The sequence below is a fragment of the Xenopus laevis genome, chromosome 4L (assembly GCF_017654675.1).
Source record: "Xenopus laevis strain J_2021 chromosome 4L, Xenopus_laevis_v10.1, whole genome shotgun sequence".
Lineage (NCBI taxonomy): Eukaryota > Metazoa > Chordata > Amphibia > Anura > Pipidae > Xenopus > Xenopus laevis.
Genome location: NC_054377.1, coordinates 120954918 through 120981574, shown reverse-complemented (window position 1 = coordinate 120981574; position 26657 = coordinate 120954918). Strand labels below are relative to the sequence as shown.

Below are 26657 nucleotides of genomic sequence, written 5' to 3'. Positions count from 1 at the left end.
CGATTTTAACGTACGATTGAACGATTTTACTTCGACTTCAAAAAACTTAGAAAAATGCTGTAGAAGGTCCCCATAGGCTAACATTGCACTTCGGCAGGTTAAATTTGGCGAAGTATTGAAGTCGAAGTTTTTTTTAAAGAGACAGTACTTCAATTATTGAATATTCAAACTATTTTACCTCGAATCAAATTCGAAGTCATAGTATCCTATTCGATGGTCGAAGTATCCAAAAAATTACTTCGAATTTCGAATTTTTTTACTTCGAAAATTCCCTCGAATTCACTTCGACCCTTGATAAATCTGCCCCTAACTGTAACAGGAAGAAGTTTTGAAGCAAAAGACAGAACTCTGTCTGTTAATTGGCTCATGTGACCTAACAAGGTATGTTTGTGTGCACAGTGAATCGTACGATCCCAGGGGGCGGCCCTTATTTTTTTAAAATGGCAATTTTCTATTTATGATTACCCAATGGCACATACTACTAGACAAGTATATTATTATGAAAATGGTTTATTACATGAAGCAGGGTTTTACATACGAGCTGTTTTATGCAATTTCTTTTTATAGAAACCTACATTGTTTTGGGGGGTATAGTTTTCCTTTAAATGAGCAATTCACCTAAAAAAATTGTTGTATGATGTCATTTTAAAAAACAATTTCTTGTTCTGGAACTATCAGACCGGCGCTATCTGGTTTCTAGGGCTTTATTACCACTGCAACCTGGCAGCAGCTTGAAACCAAGAATGGAAGATCAATAGAAGGCATGAAAAGAAAGATAAGCATTAAACCATGCTGAATAGTAACATCATTGGACACCAGGGTGAGCCCAGTGTTCATGAAAAGCAGATAGCATGTCTGTTGCAGGCTACACACAAACAGAAAAGACACGTGACGCTACTGATTTAAAAACTATGCAAAATAAATATGAATGAAGCCCAGTTTGAATGAAGCTCACCGTAGATCCATATATAACATGCTAAATGCTCCTATAAAGGTGAACTTTCCCTTTAAAACAATGTTAAAGCACCCCACCAATGAAGATCAGTTTTCCAACAATGCTTTTTGTAAGTGGATTTTGGTCATGTATGATCGGTGCAAACCCGGTCCCCCGCAACTCAAGAGTATGCGGATGAGTCCAAGAATGATTGGGTTTATTTCTACTTATAACTGCAGCCAATCATTCCCAAGCTGAACTGAGCTGCCTTGAATCCGACTCTGCAACAATAGCTATCGATCGCATCTCCGACACGCTTTCATATTTAAATACTGGGCGCGATTATTTTCTAGGAGGCGTGGACAATTAACGCAAGGTGCCATTCTGGCGGAAGTGAGGTCTTAGCTGCATTCGAACCTGGCGGAAGTAACGTCCAGAGAGCCGGAAGTAGCGGGTGCTTGTCAGTTCTGAGGATGGAGGAAGAAAGTCTGGAGGTCCGGATTAGTGAGTGTCGGGAGCATCGGAAAGAGAATGATCTTTCAGGGGGTGGCGGTGTTTGTCAACAGTGCGGTGCCGCGTGGTTGGCTCGTAAACCCACTTCCGCATCAGTGACGTCAAAAAGTCTTCCTTTATATCGATACTATTGACGTCACTTGTGTTGTCTAATTTAATGGGTTGGGTTTTTTTTTTCTTGCAATGTGACGGTCCATTTGTGTAGGTTACGTTTTGTGCCTTGTCACCATAACTTCGCCTGTAATATACTTTGCTAGTCACTGATGATGGTAGAGCTGCAGCTTGGAACAAAACATGATGCAGTGGAACCTTCCTGCCATTTCATGTCGTGGTTGTCACGTGCCGTCACATGACTTTTTGGCAGCAGTAATGGTGACACTCTCCCTATTTCCAGGCTGTGTTGTGTAATGCTCAGAGTTGTGGGTGAGGGCCCAGTCTGAAGTCAGTAAGGGTGAGAGTTTGGGGGGAAAGCCTGTATGTGCCCCTGCTTCCCTCTAGAAGCCAACTTTAATTATGGGTAATAATGGTAACATTTGGGATGAAAATCCTATGGAACTGTGAAAGTAAACATATTTTGTTATGAGCCAGGATGCCCTGACAAAATGTTGCACCATAAAGTAGGACTGAAAACATCCGACAACCAACTACAGATCTAAGGGTAAGGTCACACCTGGAGATTCGGGGAGATTGTCGTCCTGCGACTAATCGCCTCTTCTTTGGGGCGACTAATCTCCCCGAACTGCTTCTCCCTGTCTTCCGCCTGCTAGAATGAGAAATCGCCTGCTGCATGGCACTCACGGCGCTTTGTTTTCCGAAGTGGCCTGAAGTTTCCTCGTGAGGCGACTAAAGAAAACAAAGCAACGCAAGTGCCATGCCGCAGGCGTTTTTTCATTATAGCAGGGTGAAGCTGTTCAGGGAGATTAGTCGCCCCAAAGAAGAGGCGATTAGTCGCCGGGCGGCTAAATCTCCCCAAATCTCAAGGTGTGACCTTTCCCTAAAGGTATAGGTGGCCTAGTGCTAGGCAGTTGGATCACTAGTAGCACTCTGACCATCGTAGCTGCAAATAGATGTGAGATTGTAAAGTATCCAAAAATGCATTTTTGGCATCACTACTTTAAAGATTTGCTCACCTTGAAATTAACTCTTAGTATGATGTAGAGAGAGAGATATTCTGAGACCATTTGCAAATGGCTTTCATTTTTTCTTGTTTGTGATTTTTGAGTTATTTAGCTTTTTAGTCAGCAGCTCTCCAGTTTGCCGTTTCAGCAGTCTGGTTGCCAGGTGCCAAATTGCCCTAGCAACCATGCATTGATTTGAATAAGAGACTGGAATATGAACAGGAGAGGCCCCAAATAAAACAAGGAGTGATAAAAAGTAGCAATAACAATAATTGTGTGGCCTTACAGAGCATTTGTTTTTAGATGGGGTTAGTGACCCACTTCTATAAAATTAGTCAGAAGTAGGCAAATAACTCAAAAACTATAACAATGAAGGCCAGCTGGAACGTTTCTTAGAATTGACCATTCTATAACATACTAAAAGTTAAACATAAAGGTGAGCCACCCCTTAAAAACGTATTTGTCCATAGCCGTATTTGGGAGCAATCCTATATATGTTGACTTCAGTGCAATTGTAATGCACAATAAAAACAGTAAAAAGAGAAAAGAGCCGGGGTTGTTGTGATGCAGTTGTGTGTTTGTGCATTCTAGTACGTATTACACTGGAAGCAGGTCCGGACTGAGAATTAAAATAGGCCCTGGCATTTCAGGTACATAGAGGCCCAATCAGCCCACGTATAGGCCCAAACAGCCTCCACCAGCCCACTAAATAATTACTTTCTATGGGACCTTATAGCAGCCCCTCTGGCATTTGCCAGAACTCACAGATTGCCAGTCCGAGCATGACTGGAAGGTATTTTGGATTTAATGTAAGGTCTGTTTACATTTCTGTGCTGCACCTCAAATGCAAATAGAATGTACAGGAAGACCTGTGCGTATAAACCTGAAGCACTAAGAGTGGCCCTCCAACTGCATTTGACCTGCAGTACCAAGTATCCAGTGATGTGAAGAATGCTCAAGTTGTATTATTGTGCAACAGCTGGAGGGCTGCAGTTGGGCATTCTGGCCTTTACGCGCTATATAACTTTACAGCAGTATGTTGTTTTCTGCTGCCTCGTGTTAAGACTTATCAGGCTTCTGAGTTGTGATTTCTAAAGACCAGCCTGTGCTGTGTCCCCAGCAGCACGTGATTTTCTTCCTGTTTCAGTGACTGTAACTGACTCCTGCTGGTATGACTGTGCTTCCTTCTCTTTCAGACCGGGCCACAAACCCTCTTAATAAGGAACAGGATTGGGAAGGTGTTCAGGCCTTTTGTGATCAGCTGAACCAAGAGCTTGAGGGGTAAGGATTAAAGGACAACACAGACGCAGTATATTTCATTGCAATATGAATTTATATTGTCAAATCGTCTCAAACGTATACATGACCTTGCTTTATGACTTTTTTTATTATCAGTTTAGGTACGTGCTGCAGACTTCTGTTTCTGTGCAGAACTTATTGACTAATAAGCTTTGAGATATGACATGCATAAAATATTCATATCTCCGCAAAATATGTCTTGCTATACCCATCTAGTAAAAGTGGTAGCCAATTTATTGCACCATATGTTCTGACTGAATAAAACCTTTAACAACTGTGTGGCTTTAACACTGATCAACAGAAATAGACTTTCATGGGAAAGTGAAAACCGATCCCGGTGTAGAGATTAAAACACAAAATAACTGATTGTTACTATTTGGCAGCAGTTACATTCTTGAGTCTGTGTGAATAGGATCAGTTTTGCATCTATAGGGCTGTACTTTCATTTAGGCACACATTGGCACTTGGCTAGGGTGGGGGCCCCTTGGGGCCTACATCCGGCAATGGAGCTGAAGGAGGGGGTTTAACCCTTTCTGTAAAGATTAGCAAACTTGTACTGCCTGCCACCCCCATTCTATGACCATAGAGTATATACAGTAGGGGTTTAGTGCCTAGTATGGGCTGAAATACATCTTCATATCTCGACACTGCTATCTTTCACCACTGCTCATGCAACACTGTACCCCATCGGTGATTTGGAAATCTTCTTGTGTCCATCCCCTGACTTGAGCTTTCCATCACCCTTTTAAAGGAGAAGGAAAGGTAAAATACAAATAAAGTTGTATAGATCGCTCACAAAATGGAGAGATACTTACAGGATTCCTTGCTCTATATGTGTTCCCCTCTTTCTGTAATCCAATATAGTTGTCAAAATTTTTGTAAGGTGCATAGAAAATAAAATCCGTCCCTCTCGCTATCCAAATCTGATCTAATAGGGCTCGCACATGCGCAAGCCCTGCGCATGCGTACAATATCCTTTTCTTCCCTCATGTGAGCGGCGCTACTGCGGTCAGGCGGCCAATGGGAACGATCGATATCGGTTGCTATAGCAACGCGATCGTTCCTTGGCATAGCTTGTGCTGACTAATGTCGGAACATTTTAAAGATTTCACTGGGTAGAGAGACGCAGCAAAGAGAGGCTGTTTGTGGCTTTTCTTGTATAAGTGACGTGAGAGGTCATGGGGATGGACTCAATTTAGCGCATGGGCAGTTCAGACAGGGATACACAGGACGTGACATGCACTCTGTTAACATGGCGGCCGCAAAGTTTACAAGCGGCAGAAACTTCAACAGGACGGTTTGAGTGAAGGAGAACGAATTTGGCAGCGAAAGTAATGCTGTTCAGGAGGGGAGCACCCAAGCAACATTTAAAGATAGGTTTAAAAAATTACCTTTCCTTCTCCATTAATGGAGATTCTTGGAGTGTTCTTTTGTCATTACGGTGTAGGTCATGCTGCAATGCAGACTCTGACTGGCCAGAATTTGGACCTTCCTCATATAGTCATATTTATACTATTACTTGGACTCCATAGGTGATCACCATTTAACTAATTATGTGTCTTGGAAAAGAACTGGCAGCACCAGTGATGATTTAGGTGTGTCATAGTAAAAGGGGTGTGTTTTTTTTTATCTTAACATATTTAAATTCTTAAAGGACATGTCAACCCCAAAATAAAAATGTGGCTAATATTAGAAAACATAATTCTAAACAACTTTCCAATATGCATTTATTAAACATTTTCAGTTCTTTTAAAGTTATTTGTAAAACAATTGCTATTGAAAGCATTTGATTAACGCCTGGTTGTTACTTTACAATGTTGCTAAAGTCTTGGTTTCCCAGCAAAGACAGGTCTGGAAAACGGATGCCTTTTCTTACATTGTATCAACAGTCTGATCCACTAGAACAGAGACTAGAAAGGGACAAAAAACACTGCTTTCAATAGCAATACATATACAAAGAAAACCATTGAAAAATTGTAATCAATGTATATTGCAAAGCTGCTTAGAATTGTGTTTTCTTTTATTAGGCCCTTACCTACATACATTGCTTCTAAGATAAGATATAAACTAAGATATAATTAATCCTTATTGGAGGCAAAACCAGCCTATTGGGTTTATTTACTGTTTCCGTGATTTTCTAGTAGAGTTAAGGCATGAAGATCCAAATTACAGAATGATTCCTTATGTGGAAAACCCCAAGTCCCGAGCATTCTAGATAACAGGTCCCATACTTGTATTGGTTATTACTAATCAAACTAACTCAAACTAGTCTCTAACAATAAATCATGGGGAGAGAAAATCATGGTCTTTCTGTGTTGCATGTACATTATACTTGGCTGTTAATATGCTTCCTCCTAAACATTATCATGCTAAGATATAATTTGTGATCTCAGCAGCCATTTCAGTGTTTGACCTTATTTATTAGGACTCTTGACTATCTGTTTCTTCAGACATCTAAAATTGTGTAATTCCAGCCCTTCAGGCATAATTTCTCCTCTTGACTTTTCCATCAGGCCACAGCTCGCTACTAGACTTTTAGCACACAAGATTCAGTCACCGCAAGAATGGGAGGCAATGCAAGCACTTACGGTAATCTGTCATTATGTGATCCAGGTGCTCTCTTGCACCTTTCTTTTAATACTTACAATGTGGGATTATCTGTACAAATATTATCTCTGCTCTAGCTTTCAAATCTCTCTAGTTTTCAATGGCTATAATGTTTATGTGCTTTTCTTGCTTTGTTTTTGTTGGATTGTTTGCTATAGCTGTGTTTTTAAATAAACATTCCCAGTTTAGGCTATGACACATGGGTTATTACCTGCTAGTGCACACACATACAAGATGTGGAAGGCAGTAGATCTGTATGCCGTTCGGGTGGCCATACACTGTAAGATCCGCTCGTTTATCGAGGTTGCCAGACGAGCAGATCTTTCCCCAATGTGTCTATGTGTGGTGGGGGGTAGGGATTTTTTTTATAAAGGGTTTGTTTCTCCTTAGTAGGCAACCTTAACTTCTCTGTTGGGCCCAGCTCCCCCGCTGTAGAGCATAGCTGCAGTCAAGCTGTCTGTGTGGTCTCTTGCTGCTAAGTGAGGCTTCCAAGAGGGAGCTTTCATCAGAGCTACTGCTAACCAGTGCCGTTATTATAAATGAATTAATAATAGATATAATGCACAACACCAATTTATTCATTGATTTACCAAGCATCCAATAATTAGAGTTTGTCTCTGCTGTTATGATTAAAATAATGTTAAGGCTTCTAATCCCAATGGTGTCTATGCTCCACCTGGCAGTAATCAATTGTAGAGGTTTGTAGTAATTATCCAAATGGCAGTTGTGCTGTTTGCATACTAACTACAAACCTCTACAATTTATTCATTGATTTCCCTGTTTGAAGCTGTGCTGATAGGAAGACGGGCATCTAAATTAAGACAATGACTTTAGTCCTGCTAGCAAAGTCAGTGCAGGCAGGAAATACAGAGTCACTTTAAAAAAATAATGTAAAAAGAATCTGTGGCATAATGAGGAACCTGAATAGCACTCCTGCTTCATACAAAGTATATGAGATTGTTAACCTTGCTGCATATAATCAAAATACTTAGATCCATACCTAGTGCTTAACGTTGCTCAGGTCAAGATGTCACACCGCATTATCATTGTACAAACACATAAAACATATTTGGCCCATCAAAACACCCGTTTTCTAGCACAGTAAAAGAATACCATTCCCAAATAAAAAGTCCATTCCAGGGTCTAATGTTCTAATAATTCTGTCCAAAGCCCAGTGGGCAACCGCTCCAGAACATATTAAGATAAGTGTTTTATGTCTTCCTGAGACTGCAAACAGGCACACATGTAGTCCTCTCACTTGAGCTGCTTAAGTTTGACGTTAGTGATATTTGCAGTAAAGGAGAGAAAAATCCTCCAGAGTTGAGGCTAAATGACACAGGGTTAAGCTAAATGACACAGGCCAGTAAAATCTTCCAATTAGGTGCCTCCTGAATCAGTCAACAGCTTATTGGCTCATGTATGGGGCTTAAAGGGATTCTGGCATGATTTTTATGATGTCGTTTTTATTTCTAAATTACACAGTTTAGACTGCAAATAATTCACTCTGCAATATAACATTTCATTCCGGAACCAGCAAGTGTATTTTTTTTATTTTTAATATTGGTGTGTAGGCAGCCATCTCAGGTCATTTTATCTGGTCATGTGCTTTCAAAAAGAGCCAGCACTAGGATGGAACTGCAGGCAGGCTGTTGTTTCTCCTACTCAATGTTACTGAATGTGTCGCAGTGGGTCCTGGATTTTACTATTGAGTGTTGTTCTTAGATCTACCAGGCAGCTGTTATCTTGTGTTGGGGAGCTGCTATCTGGTTACCTTCCCATTGTTCTGTTGTTGGGCTCCTAGTGGGAAAGGGAGAGGGTGATATCACTCCAACTTGCAGTAAAGAGTAACTGAAGTTTATCAGAGCACAAGTAACATGACTTGTGCCAGCTTGTAAACTGACAAAATGTCTAGCCCCATGTCAGATTTTCAAAAGTAAATATAAAAAAAATCTGTTTGCTCTTTTGAGAAACGAATTTCAGTGCAGAATTCTGCTGTAGCAGCACTATTAACTGATGCGTTTGGAAAAAAAAAACATATTTTCCCATGACAGTATCCCTTTAAGAATATTTGATTGATATTGGCCAGGCTAGTAAAGCATCAGTGTGTTGATGCAGTCTCCCAACAGATCATAGGACCTCCCCATATGATCCATCTGTTGGCCAGAGTATCAACCTGGATTGGCCCACCGTGTAGTTGGGCAAAGATCTACTCATTTAGCAACCTCAGCGGATGACCAGATCTGTCCCTCTGTGACCAGATTAAAGGAGAAGGAAAGCTACAGAGGCAATTTATTGCCATTAGATTAGCCACAATAGTGCGCGCTATAAAACTATATTTATTCTGCAAAAGGCTTTACCATACAGGAGTAAACAGCTATAGAAGCTCTCTCTGTTTGTTTGGGATAGCAGCTGCCATATTAACTTGGTGTGACATCACTTCCTGCCTGAATCTCTCTCCCTGCTCACTAATAGCTCTGGGCTCAGATTACAGCAGGGAGGGGAAGAGGAGAAAACTGAGCATGCTCAAGCCCTAGTTCTGGAGGTTTAAGCTGAAGGCAGGAAGTCTGATACAGAAGCCCATGTGTACACAATAGAAGGAAAGAAATGTGGTGTTTCTTTTTACAGAGGACTGAGAACAACATTACTTTGAGAGTTTACTAGTTTTAAGATAAAGTACCGTGTTAGCCATTGAAAAAATGCAGAAAATGTAAAGTTTGGTGATGCCTTTTATTGGCTAACTGAATAAGTGGCAAATATAAATAATGGTCTATATAAATACACCAGGACCTTTCTGATAAAGCTTACTTCATTTTAACCTTTCCTTCTCCTTTAAGGGGGAAAGATTGAATAAAGAAATGCTGCTAGAGATAGGCTGATGTTAAGGCAGGTAGCAAAACACTAAATCAAGGAGAGATCTTTGATAAGTGCAAGAAGAGATTTGTAGGCAATGACAGATTTAAGGTGGAACAATAACAGCAGAAATGTAAGTCCAGGGACTCTGATAGGCCAGTTCTGTTCGGAGAAAGTGCTGAAACTTTTTTGACTGTTATATGCAGAGGCAATTTGCCGCAATTAAGATGGATTATATTGAGTAGTAAATTTTACTTGTGATGATCTTGATGTTATATTATGGCAAGTCATTGTCGAGCAATTTGGTGCCTGCTACTAATTAAAACAGCTGATAGTATTTAATGTTTAATGCAAAGCTGATTAGAATTACATTTATATTTATTATGCAAAAAAAAAAAAAAGTTTTTAGCTGGACATTGCCAGTAGGGTAAGGCTAGGGCCACATGACACAGAGCTCAGTCTGCACAGGCCGATAATCTGCTGCCCTGCTGCTGCGGGGCCTGCAACCAAAATCATTACCTCCATTTGTGTGCAGACAGATGTCTGATTTCGGCACCTAAATACAAGCTTTTGCACCTACAGTAGAGTAGAGCATCAGTAGGGCAGTGGATTATCGGCCTGCAAAGAATCCATGTTGTGTAGTCCTAGCCTAAGTACCTCTGGGTACATTTGAATCAAGAAGTACTGACACTTTCTAGCCAATTAAAGAAGTGTGTCTGTTTCATTTTTAACATATTTTAAGTTTTAAAAGTGTATTTTATGTTTAAGTGCTTCTCCCAGTTTTAGTGACGCTACTGTTATGCAGGTAAGCTATTATTCTGTATGCACTATGCTGGACATTCTTCATTTCTTTCATTCATCTCTCACAGGTTCTGGAGACATGTATGAAGAGCTGTGGCAAACGTTTCCACAGCGAGGTTGGAAAGTTCCGCTTCCTCAACGAACTGATAAAAGTCGTTTCTCCTAAAGTAAAATCTCTCTTTAAACCCTTCTTACTTCCTGTTGCTTGTCTATGCACCACACTTATTCATAAATAGAACATAAATTAGCAAGTCATATTTTATTTAAGAGCTTTTCATTTTGTATGTGTTAAGTGTCATGAATTTCATTTTCACCCCAATTTATTGGCAATTAAACATTAAGACCATTATATGCTCAGTAGCTTATTTATAGAAACTCTAAGAGGGTGTCTGAAGCATATGCATAATGATGCCAGGGCAGGGTAACTGCATTATAAAGTGAATGAAGTACCCCCTATTGTAAAATATAAGGATATTATAAGTTACCGGGGAGTTCCATGACATAAAGTTTAAGCCTCCCTGACTGTGAAGGAGCAAGTGTTGTGTCATTACAAACTGTCAGACCCCTGTCTGTTTCAGAGGTATCCCACTAGGATCTGTGAACTGTGGTTAAAACAGCTGAACTAGTAACCTATATTATGTGGATGGGATTCTAAAGCGCAAGTGATACACTACAGTATGTAGACGCCTCATCTAATTAAATTGGCAATGTAAGCCACATCATCATCAACACTGGGGCCACCATATCCTACAGTGAGATTCTTGACAATGGCACACTTCCTACGTTGTGGCAGCAGTTTGGGGAAGGTCCTTTCCTGTTTTAGTAGTATGATAACCCTGTACCCAAAATAAGAATAGGTCATTTCAGAATAGGTCAGCATTATTTGTAATATATTTTTATTTAAACATACTGTCATTTTGTTTTCCACCATCAATACTAAGCATTTTTTAATTGAGGTATCGATTTTGGGACGTGTCACTCGTTTTCAATGGGCTCTACAAGTAGGAGCAAATAAACGGCCTAGTGTTTCCTTGGTAGGCCTGAGGACATGTTTGAGAACCTATCAAGTCCAAACAATGTTAAGTACTGATTTATTACACTGAATCAGGATAAGATTTATGTTGCTTCTTGGCCTGTTTTCTGCAGGCTACAATAATAATCCCATCATCCCTTCTTTTCCCATCATACAATCGTCAATTTGATTTGCATCTAAGGAGTAGAATGCAAATCATTAACAACACACATCTCAGATCTATAGGGCTGTTTTACCTTCGGTGCTTGCTAGTATTATATTCTAGATCTGTACATATGCAGTACTTACAATGACTTTGCTGACTTGTTATGTCCAATGTTTATTAACACATATATTCAAATCGATAAGGAATCATTTTTTTTAATTAGTCTTGCTTATTTATAGCTACACAATGCTGCTAATAGGTTTCCCTATAAAGTCTACTTCTTACAGATTAATAATACCTGTCAGAAACACAAAAGAAATCCAAATTTTTCAATAAATAATTTTTCTGTTTTTTGTCTCTGAATAGTACTTAGGCAGTCGCTCACCAGAGAAAGTGAAGCTGAAGATTCTAGAGCTTCTGTACAGCTGGACATTGGGACTTTCCAGTGAGGTTAAGATATCTGAGGCTTATCAGATGCTGAAAAAACAAGGTGAGCTGGTACAGTGTGGAAACAAAGGCATACGTTTGTTCTTGCTCTGCTGAATTTAGGGTGATGTTTGCTTGTTTCTCCATTTAAAGTGGTAGTTCTCATACTTACTTTAACCTTTATTGTGATGTAGACATTCATATTCTATGACAATTTGCTATTAGTTTTATTTTTTTTGTAATTATTTAGCTTTGTGTTTTTTTATTAAAATAAAGGCTTTTACGTTTTCTTTTTGGTGAATTGTAGTAATGGAAAGGGACAGAGAGAAAGCAGATAGATCAAATGGGAAGAGTAGGGGGAGGGCCAGAAGAGGTCACATTGGAAGGTCATTTATCAGCATAGTTAGTAAATGGCATAGATAACTGGAGCCTAAAGGAGCGACTGCATTCAGTATTTGCATAAGTTGTTTCATACATAGCATTGCAAGAGGTTTCCATTTTTCAAGATCCTATTTAATGGAGATCTTCTAGCATATATGATATGTAGTGTAATATCTTTTTTACATCTAGTGAGACTGGGTGATGGTCATCCAAAAGAGCTAATTTGGTAGTTAGAGCCGAGGGATAATTGATCACTTGAGTGATTGGTTGGGAATTTTGAGACTTAACGTGCTTTGCTAGGGGTCCACTAAGTATAAAAGTTCAAAATATATAAAATAAGAAAAAAATTTAAAATGAAGACCAATTGAAAAATTGCTAAGAATAGGCCATTCTATAACATACTAAAAGCTAAAACAAAGGCGAGCAACTCCTTTAATTGGGACTAAATTTTTTTTTGCAGGCATAGTAAAGGAAGATCCCAAGCTACCACCAGATGCTCTAATTCCACCACCCCCTCCAAGGGCCAAAAATGCCATTTTTGATGATGATGAAAAGTCAAAGGTGAAGCATGTAATAAGCATATGTATTTAAATGACCGCTTCAGACCTGTTCTCCGTTATCAGATTTGGCAAATACTGTTCCTGTTACCCCCTGGCAGGAATCCAAACTTTAGTCACATGATTAAAGATCATTGGACAATTTATCTTCACATTGCTTAGATTAAAAAAAATGCAAGTTTGAGTTTTGATGGTTATAGAGTTATTTTTTTTGGAGGATACAATATTTGGCCAGATCCAAATTGTAGAGACTCTGCAAATACAATGCACCCCCACCACCACACACCACCAGAGATATATGGACTTATGGGTTTAAAAAAGGGGTTAAACAGCAATATCAGGGTCATAAAAGTGAGGAGAAACCCATTGCTGCACATGGAAATGGGGTCCTGGTAAGAACCCCAAAACCACACCCTAACTTTTCCTCCTCTTAATAAATTTATGTTAACTAATTGGAACTATAATTTAGTTCTGTGTTTGGGGAGGGGTAGAGTCCTGCGCGGGTCCATTTTTTGAGACCCGTACCTGCAATATGCAACCCGCATTCTTACCCGCTTGGAACCGCTACCCGACCCTACCCGCAAGTACATTATCTGCAACCCGCGACCCACTGACCATCAAGAATCAAGAAGTGCTGTCATTGTAAACCGGAAGTGACATCATCGGAAGTAGATATGATAAGAAAAAAAGGAGTAAAACAGGAAGTGCTGTCATTGTAAGTGACATCATCGAAAGCCATGACCAGAAAAAAGGAGTACATATCGCTACTGAGAAGACTCGTGGCCTGACCCGCAGAACCGCTGACCCGCGTCTTTACCCGCACCCAGAACGTCTACCCTCAACCCGCAAGGTACCGCAGGTTTTTGCGGGTAACCCGCGGGTACCCGACCCACTGCAGGACTCTAGGGTGAGGTGTGTGTGGAAGCTTTATTATAAGTTTCCACTGAGAGACTGTATGTCACAAATAAACCAATATGATGAGGATAAAACATAACTTTTTAGTATTATTTGCCCAGTTTCCTTATAAGGTTCTGTACATTATATAGCTGTTTACTTGACGTTATCAGAGTAACTCAACAATTTCTTCTCTTTGCCTTTCTCTGAAATCCTAGATGCTAGCTCGTCTGTTAAAGAGTACTCACCCAGAAGACCTTCGAGCTGCTAACAAACTCATTAAGGAGATGGTCCAGGAGGTAAAAGAACATAGACCAGGCATGGCTTTATGGCAAATTAGTTGATCACAAGTTATTTACCCCTCTCATGCCTTTTCTCTAAGGACCAGAAACGTATGGAGAAAATTTCCAAGCGTGTAAATGCCATAGAAGAAGTGAATAACAATGTGAGGCTCCTCAGTGACATGCTGAGCACATACAAAGCTGGACAAACTTCAGAGGGCAGTGAGGATTTAATGAAGGTAAAAGTCCTAATCAGACGAATTAGACTGAATCATCAGGTTATATGGCCCAAAACAACATTTGTTGGAGGGAGCAGGGGTCATCTTTGCTAAGGAGGAATGCTTGTGACTCAGGGAAAGTCATCTCCTGGTGCTTTCACACACCTATTATGGCTAGCAAACTGTAAAGGGAAGAAAAAAACTGTAAAGCACATCAAGTCTCAGGACATAAAAGCTCTTTATAAATAATTTCCCCTTTTCCATTCATTCTGTATAATTAAATATGGAATTTTTTCAATCTCCTACAGGAGCTGTATCAGCGATGTGAAAAAATGAGGCCCACTCTGTTCCGGCTTGCCAGCGACACAGAGGACAACGATGAGGCCTTAGGTAAAAGAAGGACCAAATGTTTCTATATATCTATTAATAGACAGTTCTGCCTTTCAGCTACTATCGTTTTACCTTCAGTTCTTCACCTTGATGTGCATAGGTGGCATCAAGACTATCAAGTTAGTGATGCCGTATCAGACCCTTTAAGTTATGGTTATAAGACTTTAAGGGATTCTGTCATGACTTGTATTATGTTTTTATTTCTAAATTACCCTTCAAATAATCCACTCTACAATATAAAATTTCATTCCTGAACCAGCAAATGTTTTTGGGTTTTTTTTGTTAATATTGGTGTGTAGGCTCCATCTCAGGTCATTTTGCCTGGTCATGTGCTTTCAGAAAGAGCCAGGACTTTAGGATGGAAATGCTTTCTGGCAGACTGTTGTTTCTCCTACTCAATGTAACAATGTGTCGCAGTGGGACCTGGCTTTTACTATTGAGTGCTGTTTTTAGATCTACCAGGCAACTGTTATCTTGTGTCATGGAGCTGTTATCTGGTTACCTTCTAATTGTTCTGTTGTTAGGCTGCTGGGGGGGGGGAGTGGGCAATGATATCACTCCAACTTGCAGTACTGCAGTAAAGAGTGACTGAAGTTTATCAGAGCACAATTCACATGATTGGGGGCAGCTGGGAAACTGACACTATGTCTGGCCTCATGTCAGATTTCAAAATTAAATATAAAAAAATCTGTTTGCTCTTTTGAGAAACAGATTTCAGTGCAGAATGCTGCTGGAGCAGCACTATTAACTGATGCGTTTCGAGAAAAAAAAAAATTCCCATGACTGTATCCCTTTAAATACATAAAGGGTATGATCTAAGTGGAAATCTGCTTCCTCAAGTCAGCAACTTTGTAATTCTAACTTTATTTCTCACTATGCCAAACTCCAGATACAGTAGAATTTATATGGTGCAACATTCATGGTTGAAGTTTTTTTTTAAACTATTACTGTAAGGTTAAAATGTATTTATCCTAGTTATTTTTAATATGTGGCTTTAGGCATAATACTGTTTTGACCAAGTTAAAAAAAAAACACTGATTTACAATGATACAACTATTGGTGTATTTCAACTTATGTATAGTTCCCTTATGAATAGTACAATATCATCCATTACAGTACCTATAATTAATGAGTATCCCAATTCTTTATGTTGCTTTAGAGGGCCAGAAGTTTGTAGGATAAGCGCTTAACTGTACAGTAAATCAAACTTTTTTAAAATAACTGTTTTACCTGCCATTATGAATTAGCATATGACATATTCTTTCCTCTCCTACAGCGGAAATTCTGCAGGCCAATGATAGCTTGACACAGGTCATCAACCAATACCGGCAGGTGGTAAAAGGAGAGGAGGTCAATGGTGAGGCTGCAGCCTCCAGTTTGCCAGGTAAGAAATGTCACACATGTTCCCCAAACTCTGAAACAATTCATATGTCTAATTTGTATTTTTTTTTAAATTCTCGCTGGTCAGGTGGTTTGGGTTGAAATGGGGGAATTGTTGTGGGTTTAGGTTAAGCGCGGGTCGGAAGTAGTGTACAGAGCAGGAAGCTGCAGGTACAGGTTGGGTGCAGTTGAGTTTGTCCTGACCTGCAAATTATTAGCATAGATTATTAAAATGTGATCTTTTTATGCCATTTAGCCAGCTCATCAGCTTTGCTAGATCTCTCGGGGTTGGACATGACACCATCTGCAACACCTTTATACCCTTCAGCACCAGCCCAGCCCCTGCAGTCCTCCTTTGGCCCACCTGCACAGGCCTCCAACTCCATATCGCTGCTAGATGATGAACTCATGTCTCTAGGTGAGTGAATCTACAGTCTTTTTGCATTTTTTTAATGGAGAAAATGCCAGCAGCACACTGAAAATTTGAAATAGTGTAAGGTTTATTTAAACCCAAAACATACAGAAAAAAGGCAACGTTTTGGCCACCCAGGCCCTTTATCAAGCCTAGTGCTACACACCCACATTTAAAGGGTGAGGAAAAGGGTAAAAAAAACTCCACCCCTTCCTTTCTGTGACATCACAAAGCAAGGTGCAATAATACATATCACCTAATCCATGGAGGTAAAGTCCATAAAAAGTCAAATATGCAATGTGTAACCAGTCCGGGTGTTCAGCATATTCCATACTGGGCATTATAGGATAGTGATACTGAAAAAAAAATTCTTTATACATAAAGCCACATGACATACACATCATAACTTTTACCCGAGACGACCAAAAAGACTCATTCCGCATACCATACTCAGCACCTTCCTGAGACACGTGTCTCACATTATGTCACTCAGGGTGTTTGATACAAATAACCCAAAAATAAACATGGCATCTACATTTTTTTAATGGTGTTTTAAACATTAGTGTGCAGTGCTTTATGCACCATCAAAGAATGCAAAAAAATGCATATTTAATATACTGTGGTCCCTTTCTTTTGCACAGGTAATTGCATTGAAATAACTGAATTACATGAAAAACTGTATCATCATATGAGGGGCTTACAACTAGGAAAGCAGAAGATATGTTGGAATACTATGAAGGAACTGGGGGGTTGAAAGGATATCACAGTGTCAAAAGCAACAGGTGTTGCTTAAAATACTTTATTGATCTCTCGGCCCGTAGCTACAGAAACTCAGTGGCTAGTTGGTAAATACAGTTTGCTGATAACAGCATAGGTCATACTTGTAATTTACTCTTTCCACAATGAGAGATTTGTTAGCTGTAGCCTGGATACATGTGTTGTTACATACATTTTTTGTGTGGGGTGGATTTCAAAAGCTTTAAAAACAGTGTATTACATAGACACAAAACATTAATTATACAGATGAAACACTTGATCTTCTGCTTTATTCCCACAGTGATAATTCACATTTGATACTTGTGTCAAACTGCAGAGAAAGTAGGTAACCTACATTTGTAGCTGACTGAATATCAGATTGATGCACTGTTTATGCACCAGCCCCTTGAGTAGCAGATTTGCAAAAATTATGATGATGTGATCAAATTTAAGTGACATAACAACCAGGGGCAATCCTGAGCATTTTGCCTCCTTGAGGCACCCTCTGTTTGCCTCCCACCTTCCCTCCCCACAGCACTCACCTTTTCAGTGCTGGAGGGGGGCGTTCCACGTCGTGCCGGAGGTAGTTTTGCCACCTTTTCTGGAAAAAAATACCGGCCTTCCTATATATTTTTCTTTTTCCCTATTGATAACATTGGGGATCAGCCATCATTTTTACCGGCCAGGCCAGGCCGGTAAAATACTGGCCAGGTGGCAACCCTAGCCGGAGGGGGTCAGGGACGGTCCACGTCGTTAGTCCAGAGTGCGCAATTGCGCTCTCTGCACTAGAAGAGCTTAATTTCCCAGTTGAAAAACTGAAACTCGGCTCTTAGTTACCAGGAGCGGCATTTTTGCCGCCCCGCTGGTTGCCAGTGTCTCAACTCGCCTCATTGGTTGAGTGCTCCTGATAACAACCATCTGTTTGGGTTCTGAAATGTTTTTTGAAGAATAGGACTTTGCCTTTGAAAGGACAGCAATAACAGTGGCATCTTGCCAGACTGAGTAGGCCTCCATTACCTTGAACATTCATATTCATTGTTGTTACTTTTTATGCGGCCAGTCCACTCCATTTCTTCTTTTCCCGCCTATTCCATTTATTCATTATTTTCTTGAGACCAAAAAATAAATGTAGCTGTTTTTGACAAAATACTTTTCAGTAGTTCAGTAGTAGTAGGACTGATACAAATGATATCATCTCATGGTTTTCATCTGTCATCATTTTTCTTGCAGGTTTAAATGATCCAGTTGCCTCTGCACAGCCCTTAGAATCTGCTGCATGGGACAACTTCCAGGTAATTTACTTTCACTGGTGTTTCTCATACAGGGACTTAATTAGAAATCATGGGGCCTCGTACAACAACCAAAGTGCTGATAGTTAAAAACATTGGTTTACCATCACCTCTTTCTTTGGTTGTGGCCAGCAACCATCTTCTAAGGTTGTGTCCTATATACACTGACATCATACGTATGCAAAGGATGCTGCTTTCTACCAATGAATTTCAAGGAGTTTGACAGAATTTGAAGTCTGGGTGTATTTTAATCAGACTGTTAGATTTGAACAAGTATTCTGCACAGCTATAAGAGGATTTGTTCATCACACTAGCCAGGAAGCAAACTGCATATACAAAAATTAAATACCAGTAATTCAACTTTCCATTTCCTTGTAAAGCGGTAACTATGCAACATTTTAGCAGTTTAAACACTGCTTGTACTTCCTCTTTAAGTATTCTGAATATTTCCCTTTCTCGTCCCCTCTCCAATTGTCTAATTTAACCCTTATACAGTCTCCAGAAACCATCACCCCTGCTTCAAATGAGAAAGTAGCTTCCTCCCACCCTCATCCTGTCTCCCAAGGTAGCAAAGCACTCGAAGACCTTGATCTCCTTGGAAAGACTCTTCTTCAGCAGTCTCTGCCACCCACTGCGCAGCAAGTACGATGGTGAGAATATTATACTCTGGTCATTTTTTAAACTGTAACTTCATTGCACAAATAATAAATTAAATGTACTGTAAAATGGGTCCTAAATAGCTCAAGCAACCCAGAATCCTTTTGTATTGGGAAGTGGTCACCTTCTTCTTTTAACTCGTAGATATGTACCTTCCCCTTGCTATCTTATGGTTCTCTCATGGGTAATACCCTGCACATGCGTAACTAATACAATATGATTTGAGGATTTTCAGGTCTACTATTGTATCATTTATTTTGGGGCACGTGTTTCTATGTATTATCCATACTTTATGTAGCATCGATATTGTGTTTTCCTTTTGAGTAACATAACAGCTGCTGCTTTTATATAAAGTGTAAGAACTTGCTTTATGTGATGCTGGGTATGGGCTAGCCACCTCTGCAGAATCAATATTGTAGGGATGCACCGAATCCAGGATTCGGTTCGGGATTCAGCCTTTTTCAGCAGGATTCAGATTTGGCCGTTCTGCCGAACCGAATCCTAATTTGCATATGCAAATTAAGGGTGGGGAGGGAAATCGTGTGACTTTTTGGCACAAAATCAGGAAGTAAAAAATGTTTTTCCCTTTCCACCCCTAATTTGCAAATGCAAATTAGGATTCGGGTTCGGTATTCGGCCGAATCTTTTGCGAAGGATTCTGTGGTTCGGCCGAATCCAAAATAGTGGATTTGGTGCATCCCTACAATGTTGGGATGTAAGGCTGGCTCCTACTGATTTGAGTTGTGCTAGTTTATCTGTTCCTGTAAGAAGGAGAACTAAACCCTAAAAATGAATATGGGTAAATATGACATATTTTATATACTGCATTTATTGCACCAGCCTAAAGTTTCAGTTTGTCAATAGCAGCAATGATAGAGGACTTCAAACTTGTCACAAGGGGTCACCATCTTGGAAAGTGTCTGTGACACTCACATGCTCAGTGGGCTCTGAGCAGCTGTTGAGAAGCTTAGGGGTTGTCACTAATCATCAAGCAGAAAATGAAAATGTCTATTCTGTAAATACAGTATATTGTGAGTGGGTCCCTAAGCTCAGTAAGTGACAGCAGCACAGAGCATGTGCAGTGAATCAGCAGAAAAGAAGACAGGGAGCTACTGGGGCATCTGTGGAGACACAGATCTTTAGCCTAAGGCCACACTAGGCGATAGCGCCGCGATTTGACTCGCGGCGACTTTTCGCCGCGACTTTTAAGCCGCAATCGCTGGGGAAACTTTTGCGCTGGCGTCTATGGGGAATCGCGAAAAATCGCCAGCGTAAAAACACACGCGGCGATCTTTTTTCTATTGTCGCTCGAAATCGCCTAGCGAGGCAATTTCGAGCGACAGTAGAGAAAAGATCGCCGCGCTATCGCCTAGTGTGGCCTTAGCCTAACTGCTAAACGGCTGTGGTTGCCTTGGGCTGTTACTGAAACCCAAAAGATAATGTACAAACTTTCTAGCTTCTTCTTTAGTAAAGCTTTAGTTCTCCTTTAAGACTTGCTCATGGGACCATAATCAAGCTTGAATGGCCCTTCTGTTTCCCAATAGTATTTGGTGATTGGTATACAAAAGATCAAGTCATATCATGCTGTCCCAACTAGTTTATTTGTTTTGAGATGGTCATTTTAAATGTGTGGTTGTATAGTTTTTAATAATTAACTGTGTATATTGTTGTAGTGTGCATCTGCACCAAAAATACAACTAGGTACCACATTTGAAGTATTACAGATAATATACATGATCTGCACTTGGATGCTGACAATTCTGTAAATGCAAGTACTATTGCCTAGATGCTGGATTTAATGACTAGATTTCTAATTGTTGCTGTTTGCCTACTGTGTATATTGTGTGTATATTGTACTGTGTATATTGTATATATTTTTTTGCATGTGCCAGTCAGCCAGAGAACTATCCACTCTGCTTATCCAGGCTGTAACCTCAGAATGCTTCTCAATCGAGTCACCTCCATACGAATGAGGAACTTGTGTCTAATTTTTTCTGTGCTTTTATTTCTTTTCCTTTGTTTTCAGGTTTTGCCTTCTTTATGATTTTATCACGTTTCCTTTTGGCTCTTATAATTTCTAGGGATATATTTGGATAGCCTATGTTTTGTTTGACATTACTTGCAACTTACCTGTATGTTTCTGTGTGTATTTTTTTTTTTTTTTTACAGGGAAAAACCCAGTCAAAAGCTCACATTGCGTGATCTCCAAACCAAAAACACTCCTAGTGCACATGCCCCACAGCCTGTAGTTGGTCTGTCTGTTGGTGGGGAACAGCCTGCTCTGTCTCTTGAGAAAACAGAAGTCTCCCTTGCAAATGTCAACATGCCTTTGGAGTCCATTCGACCGAGTAAGTGGAATACAATGAGTTGTGGAAGGGAAGGAAAGACAGAATGCTTAACAACAACATGACCAGGAGCATCTTTCACCTTTTCTGTCTGTCTCCAACCTGCCTTTCAAAGCATCACTTTTATATCCTTACGTTATGCCTCATCTCTGCAGGTTGTATCCTCCCTGTCATAGTGTATGACCAACAAAGTTTTCGGGTGTTGTTTCATTTCGCCAAAGATCCCCCTCCAGGAAGGCCGGATGTCCTTGTAGTTGTGATTTCAATGCTGAGTACTGCCCCCCTCCCTGTTACTGGAATCAGCTTTCAGGCCGCTGTGCCGAAGGTAACATCATTTCACTTGCTGTTGTCATTCCTCATTTATTTAAACTAGAGGAAAAGCTATTATCTCAAGGATCTCCAATCACTTTAAAGGTGAAGGAAAGTTATAATCACCGGGCAAAAAATTTTTTCAAAATGCATCAGTTAATAGTGCTGCTCCAGCAGAATTCCGCACTGAAATCCATTTTTCAAAAGAGCAAACAGATTTTTTTATATTCAATTTTGAAATCTGACATGGGGCTAGACATATTGTCAATTTCCCAGCTGCCCCAAGTCATGTGACTTGTGCTCTGATAAACTTCAATCACTCTTTACTGCTGTACTGCAAGTTGGAGTGATATCACCCCTCCCTTTCCCCCCCCCCCAGCAGCCAAACAAAAGAACAATGGGAAGGTAACCAGATAGCAGCTCCCTAACACAAGATAACAGCTGCCTGGTAGATCTAAGAACAACACTCAATACTAAAAACCCATGTCCCACTAAGACACATTCAGTTACATTGAGAAGGAAAAACAACAGCCTGCCAGAAAGCATTTCTCTCCTAAAGTGCAGGCACAAGTCACATGGGCAGGGAAAATTGACAATATGTCTAGCCCCATGTCAGATTTCAAAATTGAATATAAAAAAATCTGTTTGCTCTTTTGAGAAATGGATTTCAGTGCAGAATTCTGCTGGAGCAGCACTATTAACTGATTCATTTTGAATTTTTTTTTCCCATGACCGTATCCCTTTAAAGGAAATGGAAGATTACAATTTCAGTGAGTATATTTGCTTACCTGAGACCCCAGGACTTTACTCCTGTTACCCAAAAAGTTCACTGGCCTGGGATGGTTCTCTAGGAGAGATTCTTCCACTAGAGGAGAGTGGGAATTTTTACAAAGAAGATGCCTAATTCTGGGCTCTCTGCATTTGGTGAGACTTTTGTAGAATAGTGAGCTGCAACGTGTGGCATTGACACATCTACAACTCCTAGCATGATCTGACTGCCCTGAAGTTATTTGGGGCATTCCGAAAGTTATAGTTTCAGTAAAAACCAAAGAACGGAGATTACTGCTATAGGCCATTTCAGGCTTCAGTTCCTGGAGCTCAAAACCTTTTTAGCACCATACATGTAATAACAGCGTTAGAATGCAGTAATGAGAAATACATTGTTTGGTTCTTTGTTATAAAAACCTTTCATTAAAATCATATTCACATTTGTGAATCTAGTCTACATTTTTATATGTGTTATGCTTGACTATTTATAATGTTTATTTTCTTGTGCGCTTTATTTTTCTCACACAACAGACAATGAAAGTGAAGTTGCAGCCTGCGACAGGAAGTGACCTCCCTCCATTTAACCCCATCCTGCCTCCGTCTTCTGTCACTCAGGTGCTGCTGCTGGCCAACCCCACCCAGGTCAGATACTAAATAATAAGGAAGCCAATTTGCAGTAAATGTATACTCAAAAGATTACACGCTCTTCCAATTAACAAGGGATGGGTTGTGTGCTGTGCTTTTATTTCCCTACTCTTACTTAGCACTCTGTTCAATGTTCCCTGATTGTTTTATATATTTTATTATACATTATATTAATTAGCATTTTCGCTCTTGCTCACAGGAAAAGGTTCGCCTACGATACAGACTCACATATATCCAAGGGGACCAAACCTTTGATGAAATGGGAGATGTGGAAGACTTCCCTCCTGTGGAGAAGTGGGGGAATCTCTAGGACATAAACAGATTGTGGAATCAAAGTGGGGCAAAAAGTTACGGGTAAAGAGCGCGGTGATCTCTCTGCTATGCGGCAGCAGCGTGGCAGAGGGGATGGCAATCAGAGGCCCTGGACTGCATTAGATACAATATTCTAAACGCTGTGGCTGCTGATTAGTGAGAGGTTTTAACCAAAGCCCTTGTACCCACTGCTGTATGGATTTTTCCGGAGGGGTAATGTGAGTTTGGCCCTGGTACCATTGTTATGGAAGAGGACCCTTAAATCTCAAATGAGATTTTTATCCCTGTCATTTTTTTTTCTAAAGATCTACTTAACTTTTGTCTTTACTGAATGAGTCTAAAATACAATTTATGATCAAGGAGGGGAAGATGAAAGTCAATTTTTCCTAGTGGCTTTCTTTCACCCACTACAGAGAGATACATATTTATGGATTGGCTCACAGGAAAATGGCTGCTGCTTTTGCACATAAATGTGTTATTTTATTCTGTGGTCTTTTTGGCCCACCTTTGGCTTTGAAACAGCACTTTTCCCATAGTAACCAGATACATATAGTGTACACAGTCTCCCTCTCAGGCTGACGATCTGGTCATGGTCACAGGCAGCAGACACGCATTCTGCATCATATGTGTATTACAGACAGAATGTTCTGGTCACATACAAGGGACACACTCAGGATGCATTTACTATCATATGTTCACATAATAATCCTCCAAATATGTCCAGAGCATGTGTGAAACTGTCACTTCTCCGTTCCTTACTTAAAGAAAAAACTATTTAGACAGTTTTTACCAGTTGGTAGGTGCAAATGCTGATTCATACTCATCCTTGAGTATTTCCTTGATTATATACAGTTACTCCCCCCTAATTAAACTGTCTATCTCCTGGGAGAGAGATATATATATATATATATATATATATATATATCAGCATTGAATAAAGTACCCCCCTCTTGTAAAATATAAGGATATTATAAGTTACAGCGGAGATCCATGACCATATAAAAACAAGAGGCCAAAGGCAGAGTGTTTTTATACAGGTCAAGGAACTCCAAATTAACTTCTAATACCCTGATATTTTGCAACAGGGGGAACTTTATTTATTATAATACACAAGTTTAAGTGAGTCATGTGACCGAAATGACATCACTAAACCAATGACATTACTACGCACTGGATATAAGGTTATTCATGGCTCTTGTGTATTATAATTATGTGTGTGTGATTTTTGGGTTTTTTTATGGAAAAAGTACTGCACTCATGGGAGCTTCTCCAACAGAAAAAGTGTGTTATTTACAGAAGTCCCAATGTTTCGAGCACAAACTTTGCTCAACCTTAGGAAAAAGGAAGAACGCAGGTTGTGCTCGTAACATTGGAACTTCTGTGAATAAAACAGGTTTTTGTTCAAGCAAGAGATTTATGTGATGAATATAATATATTTTAGTGGTCGCAGTACCCAGCATTTAAATATGGTTTCTTTTTTGCAGAAACACAAATGTATGCCTGGCAGCTTTCCCACCACATAAGGCATCCTGCACAAAGCCCAGTCCTGTCTGAACAGATATTGTGTTTGAAAGCCTCATACACTTATTTGCTGAGCACAGCTTCTGCCTATGCAAGCTTTACCCAGCACTAAAAGGAGCCTTAACCATACAGATACCTGGGGGTGTTAAACCTTACATTCATTCTACACACACACATGCATATCCTACTGAACTGTGTGCATATTTCATATGATACAGACAGCATCCTGTGTTAAACCCAACTTTCTTTGTCAATCCAATGAAATTAGAAACCTGCTAAAAAATAATGACCGCTTCCCTTTTTCGCACAAGTCACAGATCTGCAGACCCCCTCCTGTATTTTGGAAACTCCGTAGGCGTTTTCACCGCCGTTCCTCTCTTCTTGCTGTTTCTGGCAATACACAATGGCCTTAATGCCTTAATCTGCACTAAAAGAGTTAAAGGTCGACCATCTTAATACCTGATAGGATGCTTTTAATAAATTCGATTTGGCAGAAACAAAACAAAATGATTTCTCCCTGTTTTAGTAATTGCCTTCACTGTGAATATTCTGTATAAACAGATCTCACTCCACGTTAGGATCATACCTGCATATATGGCTGGGCTGCATTATTTTAAAGAAAGACTTGTGGAAGACGTTCACCTGCTATTGATGGGGAAAAAGAGGGAAAACCTTACGCTTGGTGTCTAGAATATATACATTTGTGGATATTAGCCAGACTAATGTATTTAGTATTGAATTCTTGCCTTTCTTATTGTTACTTCCAATAAAATGAAATAATGAAGATTCAGAATGTGTAATTATGTATTGCACATCAGTTATGGATAAGCAGCACAGTACATCTGCCAGTACTACTTACTGTACTTCCATATTATGTTCCTCCTTAGTCCTTGGTACTCATAGAGGGAAGCAAAGAAGGCAAAATAGAAAACAAAATATATTTTATTAATTTGTACCCTCTGTGGGGGTCATCTATAAAGTTCGCGCAGCGCATATTTTTCGCAAATGCTGCGCAAATGAGACGGGAGTTTGCCCGAGCGCACCCAATGTGGGAGGTTGTTGTGCGCGAAAATAGCGTTGACCGTAACTTAAATTCGCAGTTTGCAAAACCGTTTTGCAAATATTTTCTCCGCCACCACAGTTGTGGTGTAATTGAGTTGCGGAGTGTGCGCATAAATATTCGCAATTTGCGAATTGTGACATATTTAAAAAGCTGCTATAGACATTCGCAGTTCATTCCCCAGTGGTTTCTGCCCGAAGGATCAACTTGATCATCTTATAGACAGTGATAGTATTATGTGGTATTCAAACTGTTTGCATTTTCAATTGCAGGCTGGATACATTCAGAATAGAAGTGGTATATTTTTTTTTTATCAAGGTTAGTGACCCAGCAACATTCATTTTTTTTTAAAAAAAATTCTTCTTATGTTCTTATTGTATATGTCTTTCCGTTTAGACTTCTCCTAATAAGTCTGGTAGCTATGGGTATGTGGGACCCAAAGCAGGGTCGGACTGGTCCAGTGGGACAATGGGAATAAACCAGCTGCCCTCGTGGACCCTGCGCAACCACACCCCCTCCCACTGTGTTTTCCCCTGACACCCCAACCCAGTTGCGGCTGAAAATGGGAAAACAAGACACACAACCAGGTATGCACTGGAGGAGAGGAGGGAAGTTGCAGCACTAGGACGACCTTCCAAACTGGGGAGTTTTAAAATAAATTTTTTTTTAAAAAATTGCTCTTTCTTCACTGCTCCTAATACTATTAAATAAAAGCACCTTATTGGACACCTATGGAGCGTTGACAGGGGACCTCTG

At 40.0% G+C, this 26657-nt stretch overlaps 1 protein-coding gene across 1 annotated transcript; it reads left to right on the top strand.

The window, feature by feature from the left end:
• Window positions 1-1280: 1280 nt before the first annotated feature.
• gga1.L (golgi-associated, gamma adaptin ear containing, ARF binding protein 1 L homeolog) lies at window positions 1281-25625 on the top strand. The gene is made up of 17 exons (XM_018258893.2): window positions 1281-1438; window positions 3762-3846; window positions 6378-6453; window positions 10191-10289; window positions 11667-11790; window positions 12568-12668; window positions 13777-13857; window positions 13941-14078; window positions 14366-14447; window positions 15724-15831; window positions 16084-16245; window positions 18226-18287; window positions 18780-18934; window positions 21111-21289; window positions 21442-21611; window positions 22895-23005; window positions 23208-25625. The coding sequence occupies exons 1-17, from the start codon at window positions 1408-1410 to the stop codon at window positions 23316-23318; spliced, it is 1875 nt and encodes a 624-aa protein (XP_018114382.1). The 5' UTR covers window positions 1281-1407; the 3' UTR covers window positions 23319-25625.
• The last annotated feature ends 1032 nt before the right edge of the window (window positions 25626-26657 follow it).

Bases quoted from the DNA above. Each gene is read 5' to 3' on its own strand.
- gga1.L (XM_018258893.2), top strand. From the start codon at position 1,408: ATGGAGGAAGAAAGTCTGGAGGTCCGGATTA. The intron at 6,454-10,190 runs GTAATCTGTCAT...CATCTCTCACAG, and splicing joins AGGCAATGCAAGCACTTACG to GTTCTGGAGACATGTATGAA. The intron at 13,858-13,940 runs GTAAAAGAACAT...CTTTTCTCTAAG, and splicing joins TTAAGGAGATGGTCCAGGAG to GACCAGAAACGTATGGAGAA.